We start from the raw sequence: 21,444 nt of genomic DNA, 5'->3' as shown, positions 1-21,444 counted from the left end.
CGCGCGGCAACGTCACCGCGGGCCACGCCCCTCGCGCGGGCTGGCTCTTCAAGGGGCCGTGGCGCCGGGTGGGCCCCACCGCCGCGGAGATGGGGGTCCCGGTCCGCACGGGGAGGACGGCTCGGTCCCCCTCCCACGTGCGGGGCACTAATGAGGGTGCCGAGGTGCTTATGGGGTCCTCTCACTGGCAGGGGCCTGAGGATTGCCCCGTTCCCAAAATGCTGGCTCCTGACGGGACCCCAAAGGCAGGCAGGGATGAGGGACCCCATCCCCACACTCGGGGTGCCCAGGCATCCCCCCATGGCATTCCCTATCCGTGCCCAGACTTGGCTTTTCCTCATTCCCTCTGGTGAGCAACAACATCCCTCTTGCTGAACTCTAAATGTCAGTTTTGGGGAATTATTTTTATCCTTTCAGTTGAGACGTCAGATGCCTAAATCACACCAAATCCCAGCAGAGGCTCTTGGAACATTCCAGAATTAGCAGCCACCCCCCTAAAAAACCCCACAATCACTTCCAAAACTATTAATATTGTGTAGGTGCAACACCAGCAGCTGGATTTCCAACCATGATCTTGCTCATTTGACAAGGAGAATTAAATTTATTTATTTATTCCTTTGTGCCCTGGTGTAGGAGTGAGAGGTTGGAACATTTTGTGAAAGAGTTCTCTAATGCATGTTGGGTTTTATTGTTGAGCCCAATAAACAATGGGGGATAAAAGCTCTGCATTAATTTTTCTGGTTTGTGCCATGCTTAATAGTGCTCGTAACGATCTCTATGTTCTTTTTCTGCTTTTCTTCCCCACTTTATCCATCGATCAGGAAGCACCGAGGCACAGGATGGGGCTCTGCCTCCAATGCTGTCAGGGGGAAGGAAAATGCAAAATATGTGGGGATTTATTAGGGATGGAGGAGCAGAAGGGAGACACCTGCTCTCTGCTAAGGGAGGTGTCAGTGTGAGGGTTTTAGAGGGGATGAAATGGCTTTGACGCATCCATTTAGTTGCCAGCATGGCAGTGGGGTTTAATTTCAGGGAGTTCTGCTCCTTCAAGCACACATGCAGTTGTACAGTGCTCCCTCCAGTCCTGAGCAACATCCCTGCCCTGCTCTTCTCCTCACCCCACGGGACTCAGAAAATCCCCCAAATGAAGGGCCACCTTCCTGGGCTATCCCCCACACCCTCTGTGTGCAAGGGAATGGCACTGCCAGCTCCCAGTGAGGAGGGGAGCGACCTCCCCGGACCCCCCAGGCCTTTGGTAGATCCAGAGGGGCCCTGCCAAAACCCCACCAACTCATCCAGGACGCCAGGATGAATCCTGGAAGAGCCTTCAGCTGTGTCCTGGGGTGACGGAATGGTGCTTGTATGCCCAGTCCTGTGTTCTGTTCATGTCTGATATTATGTTCTGTGCCTTCAGGGCTGACTCTGAAAGTGAAGGATTGTTTTGTGTTCTTATCAGCCGGCTCACCTCCCCCCATGGTCTGTGTCTAGGAAAGGCTTGGCTGGCTTGCTTTTGCTTTTGCTTATTAGTTAGTTTAGCTAGGCAGTCCAATTTTTACCCTGGACTGTTTTTTTTTTTTTTTTCCCTTTCCCTTTCCTGAATATCGTCTGAACCTGCTCCGGACCGGGACCTAGGAAACATCAAGAAACTCCGAGAGCCTGCATTTTGTGACGTGCAGCAGCCATCCCCAGCGCCGGAGACTGATAGCTGGGCGACCACTCCCAGGAGAGACTTTCTGAATTTGTCATCTCTTCAGAGCGGTGAAAGGGTTTTGTCATCTGGTGTTTTTTTTTTTTTTTTTTTTTTTTTTTTTTTTTTTTTTTTTTTTTTTTTTTTTTTTTTTTTTTTTTTTTTTATTGGGGAGTGTTTTGCTTGTTGAATAAACAGTTTTTTTTCTACTTCTCTCCAAGGCTGGAGACTGGACAGGAGCAAACGGCTTTGTTTTGTCTTGGCGTCAGTTACTCTGGACACACTGAGGGGCCTGAAAACTAGCGGGCTTTGGGGTACTTCAGCAGTTTGCTGGCTTTTGAAAACCCTACACTTCTCTGCTCCCAAATGCTCAAAACATGAGGGTGGATGTGACTTAGCAAAGCTCTGTCCTAACACTTTACTCAGCCAAAGCCTGAGGCGTGAAATGCCAGAGTCCTTTAAACACCTATTTCTCCTTTCTTGTGCCAGCTCCTGGCTCTCTCTCGGATTTCTTCCTCCTCCTCGCAGCAAACAACTCCTTTCCTTTGCCTTTCGCAGCTGCTGTTCTACTCCAGCCCCTGTTTCACCAGGGATGACCTGCCCTGTGTCCGGAGGGTGCTGCGGAAAGCACAAACCTCCTGGCCGTGCCCCTCCCCGGGCACCGAGATCCTGGCAAAGCTCCCAGGGAAAAGGTGGGATGCTCAGCCGGCGGCAGGAGCGGAGGAGGAGGAGGATGAGGACACCCGGACGCCGGGGAGCAGCAGCTGCACCGTGCCCGAGGCACGGGCAGACAAGCCCGGCGGGCAGGGCCGCGCCCGCCCCACACGGGCGGCCCTGCGGCGCGGCCCCGCCGGCAGCTCCGGGCGGCTGCCCTGCCCCGCCACCGCTCCTGCCGCACACCCTGTGCCCCACACACAGCACACCCTGTGCCCCACACACACCCTGTGCCCCACACACAGCCTCACGCTCCGCCCTGGGCAGCCAAATCCTGGGGCTGCGCAGGGTTCCGGGCCGCGCTGCCCCCGCACTCCCCTCCGCGGCTCGGCATGGCCACGCTGGGGCCCGTGGCCACTGCTCCACCTGCACCTGCACAGCCAACGCTGCCAGACCTCGGCACAGCTGGTCTGGGGAGAGCAGGACCACAGGGAGTCGCGGGGTCATAGAGTAGAAGAGCAGCGAAGGAGGAAGCAGGAACACATTGTGGGTTGCTCTCAATGATTTTCACACATTGTTCTCAATCTTTTCACATTGCTCTGCAGTGTCACAGTCACTGTCCCACACCCAGGCAGGAGGCCCTTCAGGGACACTGAGGGCCTGGCTCCAGCCCTTGATGGCCAGAGGCTCTGGCCCTTGGAGTGCCCTTGGCAAGACCCAGCCAGGGGTGACCCAGGGCTCCTCCAGCAGCTGTGGCAGCACCTAGGGCCACTCCAAGCACAGCACCCCCTCACCATTTGGGGCAGTCTGCGCTCCTTCCTCCTCCTACTCGGAGCTGGCCTGGAGGTAGTAGGGCTGCCGGGAGATGACTTGGATTTCCCTGCCCATTCCACATTCCAGCTGGGATAACTACGGCTCTGCCTGCCCCAAAAGCACATGTGAGGGGGAACTATTGCTCTTTTCACACCCTGAGCTGAGTGAGCCATCATTTGGGATCCCAAATTCCCTCCAGCCACAGTGAGATGCAGCCTCCCTCCTGCAGCACTTCCACACAAAGCTGCGGAGGCTTTTAAAGCTTTCAGTGGGCATCCAAAATGTGAAAAACAAAGGAAAAAAAGAAATTCAATCAATCTGGAGGGTCTTTTCTCCCCTCAAGTCTGTGGACAAGCATGTGGAACAGGACAGGGCTCCACGTCAGAGGAGGAGGATCTGCTTGGAGGACACGAAGGGCTTCATGGAGGCCTCCAGCGCTGCCCTGTAGTCCTGGAGCGGGACCTCGGTGCAGGCAGGCGCCGTGAGCTGGCCCCCGCGGATGAGCTGGCACAGGGCATCCATCATCGCAGCCACGCTCTCCTGGTCTGCAGGGGAAGGAGGGAGCTCTCACTGCGCCATGCAGGGCCATCCACCACCCCGAACACCCGCCCGAGGCCGTACTGGGTCCCTGGGTGTGACATGCCCAGCTCAGGCACGTGGCATGAGGGAAGAGCCCTGGCACAGTCCCTGCCTGAGGCCAGCACCAGTGCCTCAGCACCCTGGTGATGCCTTAAGTGTTAGCTTTCATATTTTCCAGATTCTGTACTGCGTTAGTATATAACTCTGAACTTCATATAAAATGCTAGCAAGTTCCCTTCACAGTTTAGTCACACAGAACAATCCTTTTCCAGCCTGAGAACCAAGGACACCGTTGCAGCTTCAGGCCCAAAAAGTGTAAACAGCAGTGAATTGAGAAGAGCAAACTGGGAGGATGGGACTGTAACTGGACAATTAACCCCAATATGGAAATGGACCAAAACTTATAGAAGTGTGAAAACTTGTGACGCACCGTCCATCTCGGGAGCAGCCTCGGCCGAGCTCTTGTACTGCCCAAGGTGTGTCCTCTGAAGGCCTTTTCATAAATCCCTGCTTTATTCCTTTAATCATGCCCAGCCTCTGTTCTAGGCAGCCTCTCAAGGCATCACTGGGACAAGTAGAGATGGCTCCACGAGTGGGAGTGAGGATAGTGCTGGGTGGGGTTTGTCGCCGCTCCCATGTCCGGCAAGGGGACAGACCCTCAGCCCCCCCAGCTCAGGACCCTCAGCCCCCCCGGCTCAGGACCCTCAGCCCCCCCGGCTCACCCTGCACGTGGTCCTTCCGCCATTGTGTTATCCAGAACCCGCGGAGCCGCACGTCCCGGAAGATGAAGGCACTCTGTGGAATGTGTGACACATGTGTGTCCTCCTGGTACCCAGCAACATGCCTATGTCCCCTTGTGCATGCAGTGACTCCCATGTCCCCTCACACAGGCGTGTGTCCCCTCCCAGCATGACAGTGGTGGAAAGTGGCAGTAAGGCCCCTTGTTAGAGTTCCCATTTGTGAGCCAGGGATGCGGAGAGGCAACTCTGAGGTGTGGAGTCAGGGTAGGTTTGATGCTCAGCACCTGCGGGATCATTTCCCCACTGGAATTTTTGGGCAGCACAGATGCTCCATATAAAAAGCCAAGAGCCCAGCAGTGGGATGCAGCTTGTCCTGTGACGGACCCCGTCAGGCAAATAAAAAAGGCTGGATGGTCTCAATCTGCACCTGGGGAGAGCCAGGTGCCTACAGTACCAAGGGGATGGGGACACGCAGTGGAGCACAGGGGACTAAGGAGGGACATCCCCAGTACTCACCACAGGCACCATCACAGGCTGCTTTGCCATCCCCCCGTAGGTGACCATGGTCCCCTTGGGCCTGGAGTAGGAAAGGGGTATCGGTTTAGGTGGTCCCAAAAGTGCAGGTCTGAGTTGCCACCTCCTCCTCTGCTGTCCCCAAGCCCCCTGGGGCTGTCCTTGCACCCAGGACTCCCCAGTTACCCCTCAGATCCCACTTTTCAGACTCTCCTCTTGCTTCCATGCACCATTAGCTGAATTTGCAGCTCAGCACACCAGTTACACCTGGCCAGAACCTGGGGGACCTTCACAACTGGACCCCAACTACCCCCAGCAGCTTGAGACTTCAAATCACTGTTGTTATCCAAAACCACTTTTCCATTCATCTTCCCTTTCCAAAGGTTCAACAGACTCCAGAGCAGGACCCTCTACTGCCAGTTTCTGTCCCCAGGCTTGTGCCCAAGCCACTACACAGCCAAACTTACTGCAGATGACGCAGCATCTCCGTGGTGCTTTTGCCCCCGACGCAGTTCAGGGCGAGCCGGGGCCTTGGGATGCTCTGCAAGGGTTTATGACAAAGGTTCTCAAATTTTATGGCTTCTTTAAGGGATGGGACCATGGTTCTTGATAAAGCATCTGCATTAACTTCAATATTTACTTGAGGGCTGCTGAGAGTAGTAGAATCAAGGAACAGCTGGGGTTGAAAGAGACTCATTCCAATCCCCTGCCATGTGCAGGAAGAGACCTACAGCTAGACCAGGCTGCTTCAAGCCCAGTCTGATTGGAACCAAAATCTGTGATCCTTCCCTTGTGGCAGCAGCAAAATCCCTCCACTACCAAGGCTAAATCCTGATCTAGAGACAAATTTGTCCTTCCCACCATCCCTGCATTTCTCCCCAGTGCTGGTCAGCAGCAATAGCCCTGGACCATCTCTCCAGTGGGATCAGCACTGAGGTACCTTAAATATATCTTTCATCTCTGGCTTTCTCAGCATCTCCTCTGTGACGATGTGGTCAGCACCCAGGGCCATCAGCCTCTCCACCAGTTTAGGGAGATCAGGTCTGGGGAGGGAAAAAGGAGATAAAAAAAGAGGACTAAATGAGCCAGGAAGCAGAGTTCCCCCTTCTCCTTCCTTCTGCTCCGGTGTTGCATGGGGACAACAGGAAGAGGCTGGAGAACAACTTGGAGGAGGAAACAGGAGAAAGTCCTGGGTTGGATGGGCAGGATGAGCAGATCCAGCTCCCAAACTCGCTCCTCCCCAGAGGACCCACCTGTCCCTCACCACATTGATGGTCTTGATGCCGGAGGCCCTGGCGATCTGGATGACGGCCTGGCCCACACCGCTGTTGGCGGCGTTCTGAATGACAGAGTCACCTGGATGTGAACAAACCCAGATTCCCACTGCAGAGGCAGCCGGGAAATCCGTGTGGAATTGCTCCCTCATGGCAGGGTCATACCGGGCACCAGGCTCTCGAAGTCAGCCAGCAGACGGAACGCCGTGCAGGGGTTGACGCTCAGAGTGGCAGCACAGAGCACTGGGATGTCACTGGGCACTTTCAGCAGCATCTCCTCAGGGAACACTCCCCGTGTCCGCCACGTCCCTGGGCACGGCAGCACCATGGGCACAGCCACAGCAGGGGGGAAAGCAAAGGAAAAGCATCAGCTCACACTGTAGCCTTGCAGCATTTCGTGCTGGGAACCAGCTACACCCTGGAGAGAGAATTATGGAATGGGTTCCCATATGGGTAGATGCTCCAAGAGGCAAGGAATGGATTCCTCGCTGCCTGCCAAGATTTATCACCCAGCAAAGCCTAATCATTTCCCAGAGGGGTAATGGGACTGGGGCTCCCGGGGTATGTGAGCAGAGATAATGGAAATACTCTCCATCCTATAGATGAGCCCATATATTCCAAGCCAATTTAGTCAGCTTTACTCCCTCTGCGCTTATATCCAATTTAACCCTCTATCATCTATTTACAGTGTTTTTATACTCAAAAATACCCCATTTGGCTCTTAACTCTATAGTTATCCTTCTCCCATTTAGCAAAAAATCTTTTAAGACGAAATAGGCAAAGAACAAGCTGTGACACTAAACCACAACCGGCAAATATCAGGCCATTGGCATTTTGGAGGAGCAGGGGAGACATTTGTTGGGAAATAAATTCCCAACACTTTCCCAGCAGAGCATTATTAAAGAGAAAACTACAGTGAGAGGCCACTGTGACCTTGCCCATGTGAAATGTTTTATCCCAGGTCTTTAGTGAAGCTCAAAGCTGATGGGACAAAACGTAGTTGCTTCCAGAGAAACACAGATTGCTGCAATGCTTTATAATAGCACAGATATCCCATAAAGGGTCTGTGCTACAAAAAAGAAGATTATTGCTGAATTTAAGTTTGGCATAAGCAATGGCATTGCCACTGGTCCTATTCCAGGTGTTTTAATGTATTTTAATGTATTTTTAAAAGCAAACTCAGTTCCTGCCGCCCAGCCCCAGCAAGTGATGTTGCTCAACCTCCACAGACGCAGGAAGGCTCTCGAGAAGGATGCGGGTCCCCAGGGGACTGAGTTTGGTTTTAAAAAATACATTAAAAATAAAACTAAAATTAATAAGAAAAACAGGTGGTGAAAATAAACCAAGACATAAACAGGTAAGAAATAACCCCATCAATTATCTCAACTGTCTCATTATGACTGGTCTCACATGGCACTCAATGGGTTCCAACTCCTGCTTCCCTTGTCCAGCATTCCCTAATGGAGTTTTACTCCCCATTTTGAACCCCATCTCATCTGGTGTAATTGCTGTAAGTGCGGGGGCTCATGGCTCTACCCACACCCTGCAAAGATGGTGCTTTGGAGAACTGTGCTTTTGCTCTGGAACCCCCAAAATCCCCACAGCAGCTCACCCAGAAGCCGACCATAGGTTTGCTCTCTGGGCAAGCCTGGGCACCCTCCATGGGCTCCAGCACCCCAAAACCCCCCTGGGAAGATTCTTTGCAGGGGGGAGAGCGAGGAGCCAGCAGTGCCGAGGATGAACTCACCGAGCCCGGCGTTCGCAGGGATGACCCAGTCCCCAGGTTTCAGAGCTGTCACACGGTGCCCAACCTCCAGCACCTCCCCGACACCTTCGTTCCCTCCCACGGCCGGCAGCGGTGACAGGATGGGGTAGGTCCCTGTAGGGAAGCTGGAAGTGAGCTGGAGACCCCCTCCTACCCCAACATCCCCACGCCAGGAGCCATCTCTGAACCCTCCGAGACAGGAGTTGGGTTTGAAGATGCTCGTGGGTCCCTTCCAACTCGGAGCATCCTGCGAGAACCGACGTGCAAAGTATTAATCCAGCACATCACCTTGGATCATGTTGATGTCGGCAGGATTGATGGGGGCTGCCAACATCTTGACGTGGACATCACAGTCCCCCAGCTTGGGCACTTCCAGATCCTTCAGTCTGAACAGGGAGAGACAAAGGAAAAGGGCATTAACACCAATTTGCTGGTGTCTTCTGTGCTGAAGCTGAAGGATGTCTGTATCACCTCCACACTCTGCCTAAATTAACAGCACCGTATGCCCCATCCCATCAAAAAAAATCAGATTTCTGTTAGACAGAAGAACAGATTTTTGGAGGAGGCTGCTAAAAGCCAACTGCCCAAAACAATCCCGTGCCACCAACCCAGTGATGCTCACTAAACTTAACAAACTCAGCAGGTTGCGTAAAAAAGCTGTGGTTTTGGCTGGGGATTTTACGGCTCATCCTGCCCCACTAGAGCGTTATGGGAACCTGGGGTATTTCTGGAAATCTATGAAAAAGGAGAAGTCACAAAGCACAAAGCAAGACCAGTCTTACACAAGCCATGGGGTGATAACAGAAAATCTCAGGAAGTAGCAGTGGTGACGAGCACCATCGCACTACTAAATGATCATTTGGAAAAGCAACAGTCCTTCACCAAGAAAACAGGGGGTTGGTGTCTGGATGCACCTGGATAATGTATCAGCATGAATTAAGCTGGTTCAAGAGGGGCAGCAAGAGCTCAGAGTCTCCTCCCTTGAAAAAAAAAGCCTGAACTCCACTAAACTACAACTTTTCCTTTCCAGGATTTTTGATGCTGAGCATCAGCAGTTGTCCCAAAAAATGCTTGCGATGCTGCTGTGGTCCCTAAATTGAGATCTCAAAGGGAAGACCCATCAATGGAATGGTGAAGCTGGGGCACAGCAATGCTGAGGCTCGGACCTCCCTGTCATACCCCAACTTAAGCAAGAATGGACTTTTTGAGAAAAACACCAGCAGCAGGAGGGTGGGGGATATGGAGGCATCACCCCCAGCACCCACCTGTGAGACCATGGCACCAGGAAAACATCGGGGCATGCCAGGGTCCTCCTGTCCCCCTGCGTGTTCGGGGATCCCACAGGGAGCTGCACCCCATCCCCACTCTCTACACCTGGGGTGGGCAAGTTCTGACCCCTGTGCACTGCACCCCCAAAGCAGCCCTGCAGCACCCCAAAACCTCACCTGCATCCCCACCCCTCCCTGCACCCCCCCTGCAATGCACCCCCGCGCCCCCCGCCTTACTGCACGACGGCTGCGGCCTCCCCGTGCCGCTCGTAGAGCAGCCCGAGCGGCGGGGGCGCCGCCGCGGCCGATCGCGCCCGCACCGGCTGGGTGAGCCCCGGCTGGGTGAGCCCCGGCTGGGTGAGCCCCGGCTGGGTGAGCCCCGGCGGGGTCAGCACTGGGGGGCTCCGCGCCCCGCGCAGCGCCCGCGCTGCCGCTCGCTGCATTCGGCTCCGCTCGGGCTCAGCTCGGCTCGGCTCCGCTCGCCTCGGCTCGGCTCCGCTCGGCTCGGCTCCGCTCGGCTCGGCTCCGCTCGGGCTCGGCTCCGCTCGGGCTCGGGCTCGGGCTCAGCTCGGCTCGGCTCGGCTCCGCTCGGCTCCGCTCGGCGCTCCTCGGCTGAGCCCGGCGCTGCCGGCGGGACGCTCGGGTTGGCCCCGCCCCCGGCCCCGCCCCCCGGCCTTAAGGCGGCCCGGCCGCCCCTGGTCCCGGGTCCCGCTGCTCTGTCCCCAAAACGCTCTGACGCTGTTAACTGCGTCCGTGTCTGCGCAGCCCAGCTCTCTGTGCCACGGGCATCGGTGACGGGCACGGGAGCATCTCGGTCCACGTGGTCGCTGGGTCATGGAATCATTTAGGTTGGAAAATCCCTCCAGGATCGTCGTTATGAGACACCCCTGGAGCCCGGGCAGCGCCCAAGGCAAGGCCGGACGGGGCTTGGAGCAGCCTGGGACGGTGGAAGGGATCCCTGCCCTTCCAGGGGTGGAATGCGATGAGCTTTAAGGTCTCTTCCCTCCCAAACCATTCCATGGTTCTGTGATTTTGGGGAGAAAAGTCCCTTTTCTGTGCTTTGTTGGCCAGTGCCCACCAGCTGCCCTGTCCGGGATAGACACTCTCCCAGCACGGAGAGCTGCAGGGAAGTGTTTGTCAGATGATTATTTAAAACAGCAGATGCCTGACACAAGCGGTGAGAAAAAAATTCCCGATAGTAATTTAATTCAATGTTTTGTATAATCATCTTAAAGAAAGGTCTCATTTAGTCTTCCAATTAAAACTGACAAGATGGGAGAAGGAAAAGAGAAGTAGAGCCTCCTGCCTTCCCGATAGACCTGTCACAGAGAATCGCTTCGCAAAGGATTGATATCCAAGGGAGGAGTTGCTCGGTTCAGCCCCGCAGATTCCTCCTGGATCCTCACAGACCGTCCCAAGGCTGTCCCCATTCAGTGATCCAGCACAGACAGACACTGGTGGGTACTAAAACAAGGCCAGCTGCTCAGGGCAGGGTCTTTTCTGGCTCAGGTGACCCAGCCCTAAGGCTGCCATGATCCTAAATAGAAGATTTAGTCAAGCTGCTTGATAGTTCACATCATTTTTTTTCAAGAAAAGGAAAACAACATATTCTTTGGGGTGTGAATTCACGTTAATTCAGATTCGAGATGAAGGAAAAGTTCAGGTTTGGAAAAAACTCTCTTCCAAAGTGCTGGTGATGGGTTTTCTGCCTTTTCTGGGGTATGATTTGCTTTTGGGGGTGCCTCGGAGGGCTCAGAGGTGTTCCTACCAGAGCCTCTGTGACAGCACGGGGGAGAGAGAGAGACAAAGAACTTTTCTCACCCACTTCTTCAGTTTATAAGGAGCCTTGAGGTCACTTGTAAGTGGGTGTAAAAGTCTCCCACGTGATAGCACTGCAAGGACAGCAGAGTCAGAGGACAAAACAGCCTTTTCCCACCTGGTTGGTTTGGCATCCTGGGCACATCCAGGTCCTGGCAGCACCTCCACCTCCAGGCAGGAAGGGGCCTCCCCAGCTGCCTCCAGCATGGCTGGGCACTTCAATCATTTGATCATTTTAATCTAATCACAGCAATAAAAGAATGGGATTTTAATAACCTCAAAACCTGCAGCTTTCCAAGGACGCCAGGAATGCCTCAGATATTTTGTGCTGGGGGGGATGCACGAGCAATCCGTGGTGGAGGATGCTGGTGGTGTCCATGCTCTGCCCCGCGTGGCAAAGGGTTAATCACTAATTACAGAAGCAAATGAGAGGCCTCTCCATCCCCTTGCAAATGTGTGCACCCGCAAATCAGGGCTGGCAGACGATTTATGATTATTTTGTTAATGTTTCTCCTGTAACAAGCACAATTTCCGGGTGATTAATGACTACTTCATATCCTGGAATTGCACTTTTTTATAGGAGCGTTGCATGAAAATCCACTTTGCAGTTGAGGGTTTAGGAGTGGGTGGGCAGAGGAGGAAGAGGAGATGATTCCTCAGCACCTGGTGGGGGGAAGGAGTGCTGTCCTCTTCTCCCCTCTGCTTTAACCCCTGTTATTGTTAATGAGCTCTGATTTATCATAATATTGTGATTTCTACAGCTATTGATTAATTGGAGTTGTTCACACTTGGGCATGGCTGGAAAGCAAAAGTGCTGATGATAAGTTGGATTTGTTCCTGCAGGTGTGAGGTGATGTAGGGCAGGAACAAGCACCTTTGTGACACCAGGGTGGCATTTGCTGGGATTTCATCCCTAAATCCTGTTGGGGACAGAGATTTTATCTCCTGGTTTAGGAGGAGTTGAGCCCAGCAGGTTCAGCCTGACCCCAGGAGCCTTGTGTGGACTGTGCTGCCTCCAGCTCTCCCAGTGCTTAATTAAGTTAATGTGGAATTATTAATTAGCTGCTTATAAGACTGACACCTCTTTTAATTAAAGGGAATAATAATTTATTACCTTTTCCCTTTTTGGTGGAGAAATGGAAGGTGTGCCTGCTTTGCTTAGGAAAAAAATAAGAAAGCTGAGGCTGGAGAGATTTCTGGGAAGGGTTTCTGAGGGGGAGTTTTGATGTTGCATCTCAGTGGCCATCCCAGGGCAGCCAGAGGTGGTCCAAGCCCTGCTGGATCCCCTGGACATCAGGTCAGGAGGCTGGGCTGGGATTTCAGGGCTAGGATGCACCAAAAGGACAAGGCTTTTGAAACAAGCTGCAAAGTAACTTCCTTGTGCAGGCAGAGAAAGGGATGCTCAGAATCCCCCGTGGGGGAGGGTGCTGGAGGGGCTGCCTCGGTCCTCGAGCACTGAGCTCCTGTCCCAGACCCTTCTGCCTCTTCCCAGTCACTGCAGCCACCATCCTGCTCCTGTGTCCATTGCAGGCTCCTGGGGCCAGTCCCTCCCCATCTCCTGCACTTTGTAATGCTTAAGAACAGCTCAGCTGGTTATTTTCCCATTCTGAGCCTCATTCCCCCAAACCCAGCACTGCTGGCAAAGCCCCGTTGCTCTGACATCAATCGCTTTTTATTAGACATGCCTGAATCTTTGAACGGAAAACACATTGTCCTGAAAGATCTGCTTTGCATAATCCTTGGTTTATCCCTGAATCCCTCATTTAACATCGCTGATGGAGCTGGACAATCCCATAAACTATTGTATTCTTCACCTCAAAACGTGTGCCTGATGCTCCCAGCTCCACATGGGGATGAGGGCAGTGGGATGGGATGCCCACAGAGGATTTGGTTTTTTAAGCACACTGATGGCTCTTTCTTGCCTCTCTGATTTTTTATTAATCCCTTTTTAAGTTGTTTTATTGTAAGATAATTAAGAAAAAAGTATAGGAAGAAACACAACTCTCGGTGGCAAATGGAGAATTGATGAGTTCTGATCCTCTGCCAAGGAGATGAACAAGGAGGATTCAGCTCCAGCCATAAATAAGGAAGGAGAGGGAGATGCTGAGAGGATCCAGCTGTGCTGGGACATCGTCCTTGCTTGCTCCTTGATTTTCCCATCACGGCTTTTTTCCGTGCTACCAATATTCGGGTTGTGCAGTGGAGCTGCTCCATCCCTGGACTTTCAGGGTGATTGATGCAAAAATCATCCCGTTGAGGCATTTTTCCAGCTTGGGACAGTGCAGGAACTGGTCCCAGGGATTGGTGTGTGGGAGGTGACACAGAAGTGAGGTGTGCTGTCCACAGGGCATCATGCAGCTGGATGAGGAGGAGCGCAGCTGGGGTGGGGAGGGGAGATGCTGCTTTTGGGCCCCATGTTGCCACAATGGCACCCAGAGGCATCATCCCAAGTGACTTGGCAGGGAAGATCTCTTGGAACAGGCTTGAACAGTTGCCCAGGTGAAGAAAGGCACCAAATTGGTGTCTTTTATCCTTTTTAAACTGCATTTTAACTTCTCTTTTTTTTCCCTTCTGTTGTCTGTAGACCTGAAATTTTCCCAGCATTGCAGGAAATTGTGAGCATGAACAATTATTTGGGAAAAGAACTGAGGGATGTCTGGGTTCTGTCTATTCCTGAGCCAGTTGCTTTTGTTTGTTCCCATGAAATGCCTGATGAACTCTTTTTGTCACAAACTGCCGAGCGCATCCTTTCCCCAACGGGGTTTGGAAAGGCACCAAAGCAGAGCTGCTGATGCTCAGAGGAGGGCAAACAAGAGAGAGGAGAGCTGACACTTTCCCGAACATAAAACTGAACAAAATAAACCCAAACAAGATGTAAAATCAAATTTTAAATGACAATAAATAAATATTGGATGTGATATTGTTCCCTCCTTTCCTTGCAGTTGGATTTATAAAGGAGCTGGGTTGCACAGCCAGCTCTGTGCTCAGGCTCCAGCCTGTCAGCACTGAGACATGAATATGAGAAATTTGAGCAATAGCCAAACCTCAGGTCTGAAAATAAATGACATTTGTGATTTTGGATGTGATCAGAGACACAAAATGCCTCAGCTGGTTTACATCCCCCCTCAAGAAAACCTCCATCCTGAGGCCATACCGAAGGAGCAGCACAAAGAGCTTTGGTGTAGAACTGCTTGGGTTCAATGCTTTAGTTCTGGTTGTTTTTTAATCAAGGTCATTTCCTTGTGAGGTTTAGGGATGGGCAAATCCACGCAGCTGGAATGGCAGCTGGGCCTGGTGAAGTGCTGAGCAGATGGACAGACGGATGGTGCATGGTACTGTGGTATATTTTGGGGTTAAAAGCAGTCTGTGAAAATTCCAGGAGCATTTATGACGTTCCCAGACAGCTCCAAGAGCAGGGAAGGGCCTGGAATGGACCCTTGTGTCCCCAGTAATGTGATTTTTAACTGTTCATGTGACAATTCCAAGGTAGGTACCACACAGTAATGCAGAGCTATTCTTGCATTTCCACCCCACACTCAGAGAGGTCTTTCCAGGAATAAAAAAAAAAAAGAGACAAAAATGGCCTGAAGGGAGATAAATAAGCCCACAACAAGGTGACATGGAGGAAACATTTGGGCTTTTCCTGCACGGGTGACCAGGAAGCAGCTGTGGCTCCAGGTGCCGTGGGTGCAGCCCCAGGAGCATCACAGTGTGCCCAGAGGTGACAGTGGTGGTGCCAGTGTGCACATGTCTGTCACACTCCAGAGAGGACAGAAATGGGAAGGTTTAGTGGGGTAGCAGAGGGGGAACAAGCAGAGTCCTAGTAAGTGCTGGGATTTAAAATTCTGCAGTGGAGTTGCTGCCTTGGGCTGTTCCTCGCCAGCCCAGGAGGGAGGCCCTGGGGATTTGCATCCCTCTAAGGAAGTCCCTTTAAAACCCCACTGGGGGAGCTGGTGGTGCAGGGAGGTCAGCCAGGGCTGACCAGGGCAGTGGTGGCATGCAGGGCCCACCCAGGGCTCCCCCCTGGCTCCAGAGCAGCTCCCACGGGGGCTGGGATGCTGCTGGGGGCAGGGGATGCTGCTGGGGGCAGGGGATGCTGCTGGGGGCTGGGCTGGATGTCCCACCTGCAGATCTGGGGGCATTGCATGGAGCTCCTGCGAAATGCAGGGACAGCTTGAGCCATCTCCTTCAGAGATGAAATGCAAAGTTTCTCCTTGGAATTAGTACCTGGAGTGAGAAAACAGCAGTTTGCTGGATGCAAGTGATCCGAGGATTCAGCCACATGTGGGACATTCATGAGGTTGTGCCACTGAGCACTCAAAAAATGTTGGAGCAGCAGCCGGGAGAAGATTTAGCTCTGTGTGTTGGCACTGATCCTTGGGCTTCCCAATTCCCCATGGAGAAGCCCCCGTGCCCTTTGAGCCCAAACCAAGAGGTAGCTTGGTGAAGGGTCGGGTCTTAAGTAACATCTTCTAACACCTTGTAACATCTTTCTAACATTTTCCTGGCTATTTCCCCTGGGAACTCTTGTTCATTTGTTGCATTGAACAGGAATAGGGAGTTTTATTTGGATGAAGGCACAGTAGTTATTTCATCCTTTCAGGCTGTGATAACTCATCCAATAGCCCTATTACATCCGGCCACGGCACCGCAGCAGGCGTCTGACCACTTGGGGCTGGACAGACAGGGAGGAGAACAGCAGGATGAGATAATCTATTTTGTCTGTTAAGAAAGAAAAAGGTTTTTTGGCATTAGCAAAAGGCAGGTGATTTAAGAAAATAGCGGAGAGTTGTTAGAAAGAGCTGGCTGGGGGTGTGACAGGTGGAGGTATAGAAAAAGAAATGGAAGGATTTGGGAGGAAGAGGGAGAGAGGCTGGAGTAAAGGGAAAAGGAGGAAAAAACCCCAGAAGGCAAAAATTTTTGGGGAGTAAAATTGCTTAAAATTCAGTGTGGGGTGTTGTGTCCCAGCAGCTCTGCAAGAGCCGTTTGCCGCAGGGAAGGCACTGCTGGGAGCGATGCCGGGGAGGGAGTGATGGGCTCTGTGTCCTGTGGGTTTAATGGGGAAAAACGAGGAATTACTGTGCAAAAGACAGTATTCTGAAATAAGTCAAGATTTAAAGGGTTTTGGTGTGGTCAATGTGGAGATGCTTGCTCAGTGGTTTGGGGAGGACCAGTGGGTGCTGCAGCTCCATCTCTGGGCTCCGGGATAAGGGCTCAGGGCAGCCCCACTCCCTCAACCTGCCATTTTACAGAGATACCTGAGAGCAAAAGAATCCTCCTGAAAGTACTGCTGGCTCCTAAGAGATTCAAAGCCCCAAATCCCATCCCTTTACTCCCAGCCTGGGAGAAGCCATAGGATGTGATGTAGCCACACTGGCTGCGCTTGAGGCTGCTGTCACTGAGCACCCTGGAGCTGAGAACATTTCTCTCCCGAGTGGGAGGGATGGTTACAGTGGAGACCATTTGCAATCACAGCAAGGCCTATATTTTTCCTGCAAATGACTGTACTTGAAGAGTGATTACTTCATTTTAACTCAATTGCTCCTGCAAGACACTCCGGGGCGATGGCACAGGGAGACAGGACAGGGGACTGCAGGCTCATCCTGCCAGTGATCAGGGTGGGAGGAGATGCCTGGGAAGGGTTAGGGGAAAGGATTTGCACCCTGGGAATGGGATGGAGCTTGGTCCTGATGGGTTGTCACTGGCTCCATCCCTGCATCTGCATGGGGCAGGGCTGTCTGCCCATCCATCCATCCTTCCTTCCTCACTGCTTCGCTTTGTCCCTCCTTTCTTCCTTCGGTGCAGGGTTAGTCCCAGACCAGGCATGATGGGTGCTGTGCAACCTCCAAACCCATCCCTGCGTCCCTGTCTGCCCCCCTGGCCCTGTCAGTGCCAAGCAGGTCCCCCCCAGCTCGGGGAAGCAGTGATGGGTCCTTGGCCAAACTTTCCTGCCTTTCAGCCCTGTAGGACAGGTGGGATTGAGCTGGATGTGCTGGAGGGGCAATTGTCAGTAACTGTCCTCATGCAGAGCCCTGGGGACAATTCCTGCTTGTCCCCAAACCTGCTCACAACATGAATGCCCGCCGGCCACGCATTTCTCCATGCGTCCCTCCCCACACCCAGCTCCATCATCCCGGGACCTCCCCCAAGCCCCTTCCCCAGGGGAGGAGCCCCCGGGAGGAGCCGCCCGCCCCATCCCGCCCCGGTGCCAGCCCTTGGCGGGGACCAGGAGCTTTTGTCGAGCCCCCGTGTCCGTCCCGCTCCGCTCGTGTGACACTCGTGCCGTGCCCCCAGCGTGTGGCAGGTCCTGGGTGCATTAATGAGCCCCCTGGAGAAGCACAGGAGTGGCAGCAGATGAACCCCAGGGCTCACCCGACGAGGTGGCAGGGATGGGCTGTGGGACTGCTGGAGGAGGAGGGTGACCCGTAGGGAACGGGGAACACTTCTGTTGTGATGCGGCTGCAACAAAACCCCTTTTTATTGTTTTTTTGAAGTGATTGGTTTGGAAATACAATTCAGGGGTTTAAAAGCTGGTGGAAAGCACAGTGCAGTGCTCCAACAGGCCTGTGCAGCTTAAAAACTCCAGGTTTCCTGGTTGATTCCCCCAGAATCCTGGGAATACCCTCTCCTGCTTACTCTTGGCTGCATTTCCCCCCTGAACATTTTCAGTTCAGCTGCTGGGTCAAGACCCCCCCAGATTCCTCCCCAGTCTGGGCAGAGACTGGAGCTTCCCAGTGGGTTCACCAGGCTCAGTGACACCCAGGTACCATCCCCTGTCCCTCTGCCACCCTGCTGGATGCTGGCAACTGGGTGCTGTCCTTCAGGGCAAGGCTGAACCATTGCAGGGTGATGCCACTGCCAGGGACTCTCCCTGTGTGATTTGGAGTAAGACGTCCCAATACTTCCAGCGTAGTTCCCTCTGCTTTCCAAGTTTTCCTGTGCCCAGGCAGTTTCCCACCCTGGAGCCGCAGCCAGAGCTAGGTGACCTAAGCACGGATCACGCCGGAAAGCTGATGCAAAGTTCCCCTCCTCCTCACCCCAAACCTTTGGGAGAACATTTTCCTCCAGAAATAGGGCTGGAGAGGATGTCAACAAACAAGGGGCCTTTCATCCCCGCTGGCACTGCCGGCAGGGACACCAGGGCTGCCGGTGCTCTGTGCCTGATCCCGTGCACTCAGCTGGGAAAGGGACAGAGATTTTCCTCCTTTTACATCCTGCCAGGTTTTTCTCCTTTCTGCTCACTCTGAGTTAGATCCTGCACCTCCCCCTGTCACCCCCTTCCCATCCCGGGGGATGGTGGCTTTGCTGGGTGTCACCGGGGTCTCAGGTGCCACTGCCACTCACTGCCACAGCCTTGTCTGGCTTTCCCTGTCACCATCCTGTCCCTGTCCCTCAAGGACATCCAGCTGTGGGGGAGGACCAGGGGGGGTTCAGGATCGGAGGACACCCCGGGATGGGCAGGGGGCTCTGTCCCCAATGTCCAGCCTGTAGGGTCTTGTCTCTGCCCCACAGCCTTGGGCACAGCCAAGGTGATGGGGGTCACTCGAGGACTGGGGGAACCCACCCCAGAGTGGGTGTCAGCATCACCTCGCTCTGTCCCAGCCTCCTCCCAGCACCTGTCCTGCAACTGGAAACCCTGCAGGATGCACTCCAGCTTGGTGGAGACCCTAAAACTGGGACCCCCTGAGGACACCTCCTGCATTTGGGGGGTCGTGGAGACCCTTCTGGAGGCAGGCCCTCCCCAAGCTGGGGACTATCCCTTCATCCCTGCACACCCAGAAAACCAGGGACGCCCCTCAGAGCCCGGCAGCCTCCTGCCCGCAGGGAACCCCTCTTTCCCCCCGCAACAGGAGACACCGCAGCAACAGAAATTCTCCGCGCAACGGGACCTCCCTGCCGCCGGGCACCCCCGTGCCTTCTCCCGCACCCTCCCCCGCACCACCCCGCAAGCAAGAGGCGCTCCCGGACAGCCCAAGCCGCTCTGCCCCGGCACCGGAGACCTCCCCTCCCTTAACCGGGCACCTCCCTCAGCCCGTAATTCCCGGGACCCCCCATCCCCCGCCTCTCCTGGGACTTCCTCCCCCTCTCTCCCGGTACCGGATATTCCCCTCCTCCCACCCCCGGGTACAGGAGGCCCCCCCGCCCCCTCGTAACTCCCGGGACCGCCCAGTACGGGAGAACCTCCTCCCTTAACCGAGCGCCGCCCGTCGCCCCCAGCTCCCGGGAGCCCTTCCCAGCTCTCCTGTGCCCCGGTACCGGAGAACGGCCTCGGTCCCCCCGTGGCTCCCGGGGCCGCCCCCCCCCGCGCTGCTCCCAAACTTCCCCCGCGGCACCGCCGCTCGCGTCCGCCAGGGGGCGCCGCCGCCGCGCCCACCGTCGCCGTTCCCGGTACCGGCGCTCCCCCCCCCCCCCCCCCCCCCGCGCGGGCGGCGGTGACGTCACGGCGGGCGCGAGCCGCCGCCGCCGGTATTTGAGGCGCGGGGCGGGCGCGGGGCCCCGCTGCGCCCCCGCCGCGCCGGAACCGCGGGCGCGCAGCGGCGGCGGCGGCCACGGCCCCGCCGCCCCCCGCCCGGACCCCGGCACCGGCCGCACCATGCGGAGCGCCCGGGCGCTGCTGCTCGCCCTCGCCCTGCGGGTCTACGCGCTGGACACCGAGACGCCCGCCGGTAGGAACGGAGCGCGGTGTGGGCGCGGGGAGCGTGCGGCGCTCGGTGCGGTTCCGGGGCTCCACCGACCCCGCTGCTCGGAGGGTCCCGCCCGTCCCGCCGCCACCTGTTTCCACCGGAGGGTCCCCGAACCGCCTCGGGACCCCCGTCCTCCGTGAAACCACCGGGATCCCGCCTCTCTCCCCTCCCGGTACCGCTATGGGGGCTCCTCTCGGCTGCGCCTCCCCCCGCCGCCCCCGGGGAAGTTTCCCCGCCGGGGGTGTCTCGGTGGCTCCCCCCACCCCGAGGGCGCTCCGCCGAGCGCGGGCCCGCGGCTCCCGCCCGCTCCCGGGGCCGCCGTCCGACCCCGCCGCAGCCCGGGAGGGAAAACTTCCCCCGGTGGCGGCGGGGGAACGCGGCCGAGGGGAGCCCTCGGGCCGGTGCCCGGGGTCGGCGGGATCGCGGTGCTTTCAGCGGCGGCCCCGACGGGGAGCTGGGGACCCTTCGCTAGGAACAGGTGGCGGCCGCGGCGGCTCCGAGCGCAGCTCCTGGCTCTCGTTTTGCTGGGGGGGTACAGGGGAGCTGTACGGAGATACGATCCATCGATTAATTTGCATCTTTTACATTTTCCCCTCCTCCCCCTGAGCACCTCGGCGCTGAGCCCTGCGCCCCCCGGGACCCCCCAGGCCGGGGCTCGGGAAGAGCTGCTGCGGGGTGTGGGACGACGCCGACTCGCTCCCAGTCCCTTCGGGAAGCTGGAATGAGGTTGGATGCTGCGGGGAATTTGGGGCTCCCGAGGCGCTGCCGGGGGCTGCGAGCGCTTTTTTTGGGGAAACGGAGCCACGGGAGTTGGTGCCTCGCTCCAAGGGGTCCCTAGTGCTATCGCCCCCAGCTCCTGGGTGACGCGGATCACATTAAAGTGTATTTTTGCCTAGTTCTTTGTTTTTTCTTTTTACCTTTAAATCCAAGCTGTTCACCTGCACGCAGTCCCCGTGGTGGTGCATTGATTTTGTTTTTTTGGGTAGTGGCATTTCTCCAAAGATTATAAATAGTGACACCCATCAGCAGAAAACAAGCGGCGGCTGACCCGCGCGGTGGGGGATGGAGAGACGATGGGTGGGGGCTGTGAAGCCGTTGAGGCTCCCCCGGCTCATGCAGGGTGGGGGAAATGGGGAGGGAATGGGTTTGTGCATTGGGGGGAGAGGTTGTGTGCTGCGGGAGCTGCTGCTCCGAGCTTCGGGGCTCAGCAGGCGGCGATGGGGAAACTGAGGCACGGAGCTGGTGGGGGGCTCAGTGCTGCGGTGGAGTAAGGGGCCTCTGCCTCCCCCGGTTTCAGAGGGGGATTTGGGGTTCGCTGCTGCTCAGCCTCCGTTGGCTCTCGGGGCTGAGCTGCCGCTCGGGGCTGGAGGGGCCGTGCTGGGGCTGCACTGGGGACTGGGGCGGCTTTGTGGGAAGGGTCTCCTCCTAAGCGAACCCTTTTCCCTCGGTGGGGTCCCTTCCCTCAGAGCGGCGAAGGGCAGGATCGAGCCCGCTCCTGGTGTAAACCTGGTGTAAACCAGGAGTCCGATTGCTCCGTTTCCCTGGCCGATGCAGAGCAGGCTCAGCTCCGCAGTGGAGCCGAAGGGATTGTATCCAGCTGGAGGTGTGGGGTGTGCTGCCAGCCCCCCCGCTCCACTGCAGGCTGCTTT

At 55.6% G+C, this 21,444-nt stretch overlaps 2 protein-coding genes across 8 annotated transcripts in view; one reads left to right on the top strand and one right to left on the bottom strand.

Annotated features, from left to right (window-relative positions):
• Positions 1-3,462: 3,462 nt before the first annotated feature.
• MECR (mitochondrial trans-2-enoyl-CoA reductase) lies at positions 3,463-9,784 on the bottom strand. 2 transcript variants are annotated; one of them, XM_053964825.1, is made up of 10 exons: positions 9,531-9,784; positions 8,314-8,411; positions 8,008-8,139; positions 6,426-6,569; positions 6,240-6,342; positions 5,927-6,029; positions 5,454-5,527; positions 4,990-5,050; positions 4,456-4,528; positions 3,463-3,699 (listed from the first exon to the last, which is right to left on the bottom strand). In XM_053964825.1, the coding sequence occupies exons 1-10, from the start codon at positions 9,734-9,736 to the stop codon at positions 3,536-3,538; spliced, it is 1,158 nt and encodes a 385-aa protein (XP_053820800.1). In that variant the 5' UTR covers positions 9,737-9,784; the 3' UTR covers positions 3,463-3,535. The 2 variants fall into 2 exon arrangements, with proteins under 2 accessions (XP_053820800.1, XP_053820801.1); XM_053964826.1 differs by having other exon boundaries at positions 9,614-9,663.
• A 9,909-nt stretch (positions 9,785-19,693) lies between these two features.
• PTPRU (protein tyrosine phosphatase receptor type U) overlaps positions 19,694-21,444 on the top strand; it is a 56,672-nt gene continuing 54,921 nt past the window's right edge. For all 6 annotated transcript variants that reach the window (XM_053964462.1, XM_053964461.1, XM_053964460.1 and 3 more), the window contains exon 1: positions 19,694-19,777. In XM_053964462.1, the coding sequence (XP_053820437.1) occupies positions 19,705-19,777 (73 nt within the window). In that variant the 5' untranslated portion in view covers positions 19,694-19,704. The remainder of the gene's footprint in view (positions 19,778-21,444) is intronic.

Source organism: Vidua chalybeata, chromosome 25 (assembly GCF_026979565.1).
Source record: "Vidua chalybeata isolate OUT-0048 chromosome 25, bVidCha1 merged haplotype, whole genome shotgun sequence".
Lineage (NCBI taxonomy): Eukaryota > Metazoa > Chordata > Aves > Passeriformes > Viduidae > Vidua > Vidua chalybeata.
This window is presented reverse-complemented; position numbering and strand designations above follow the sequence as displayed.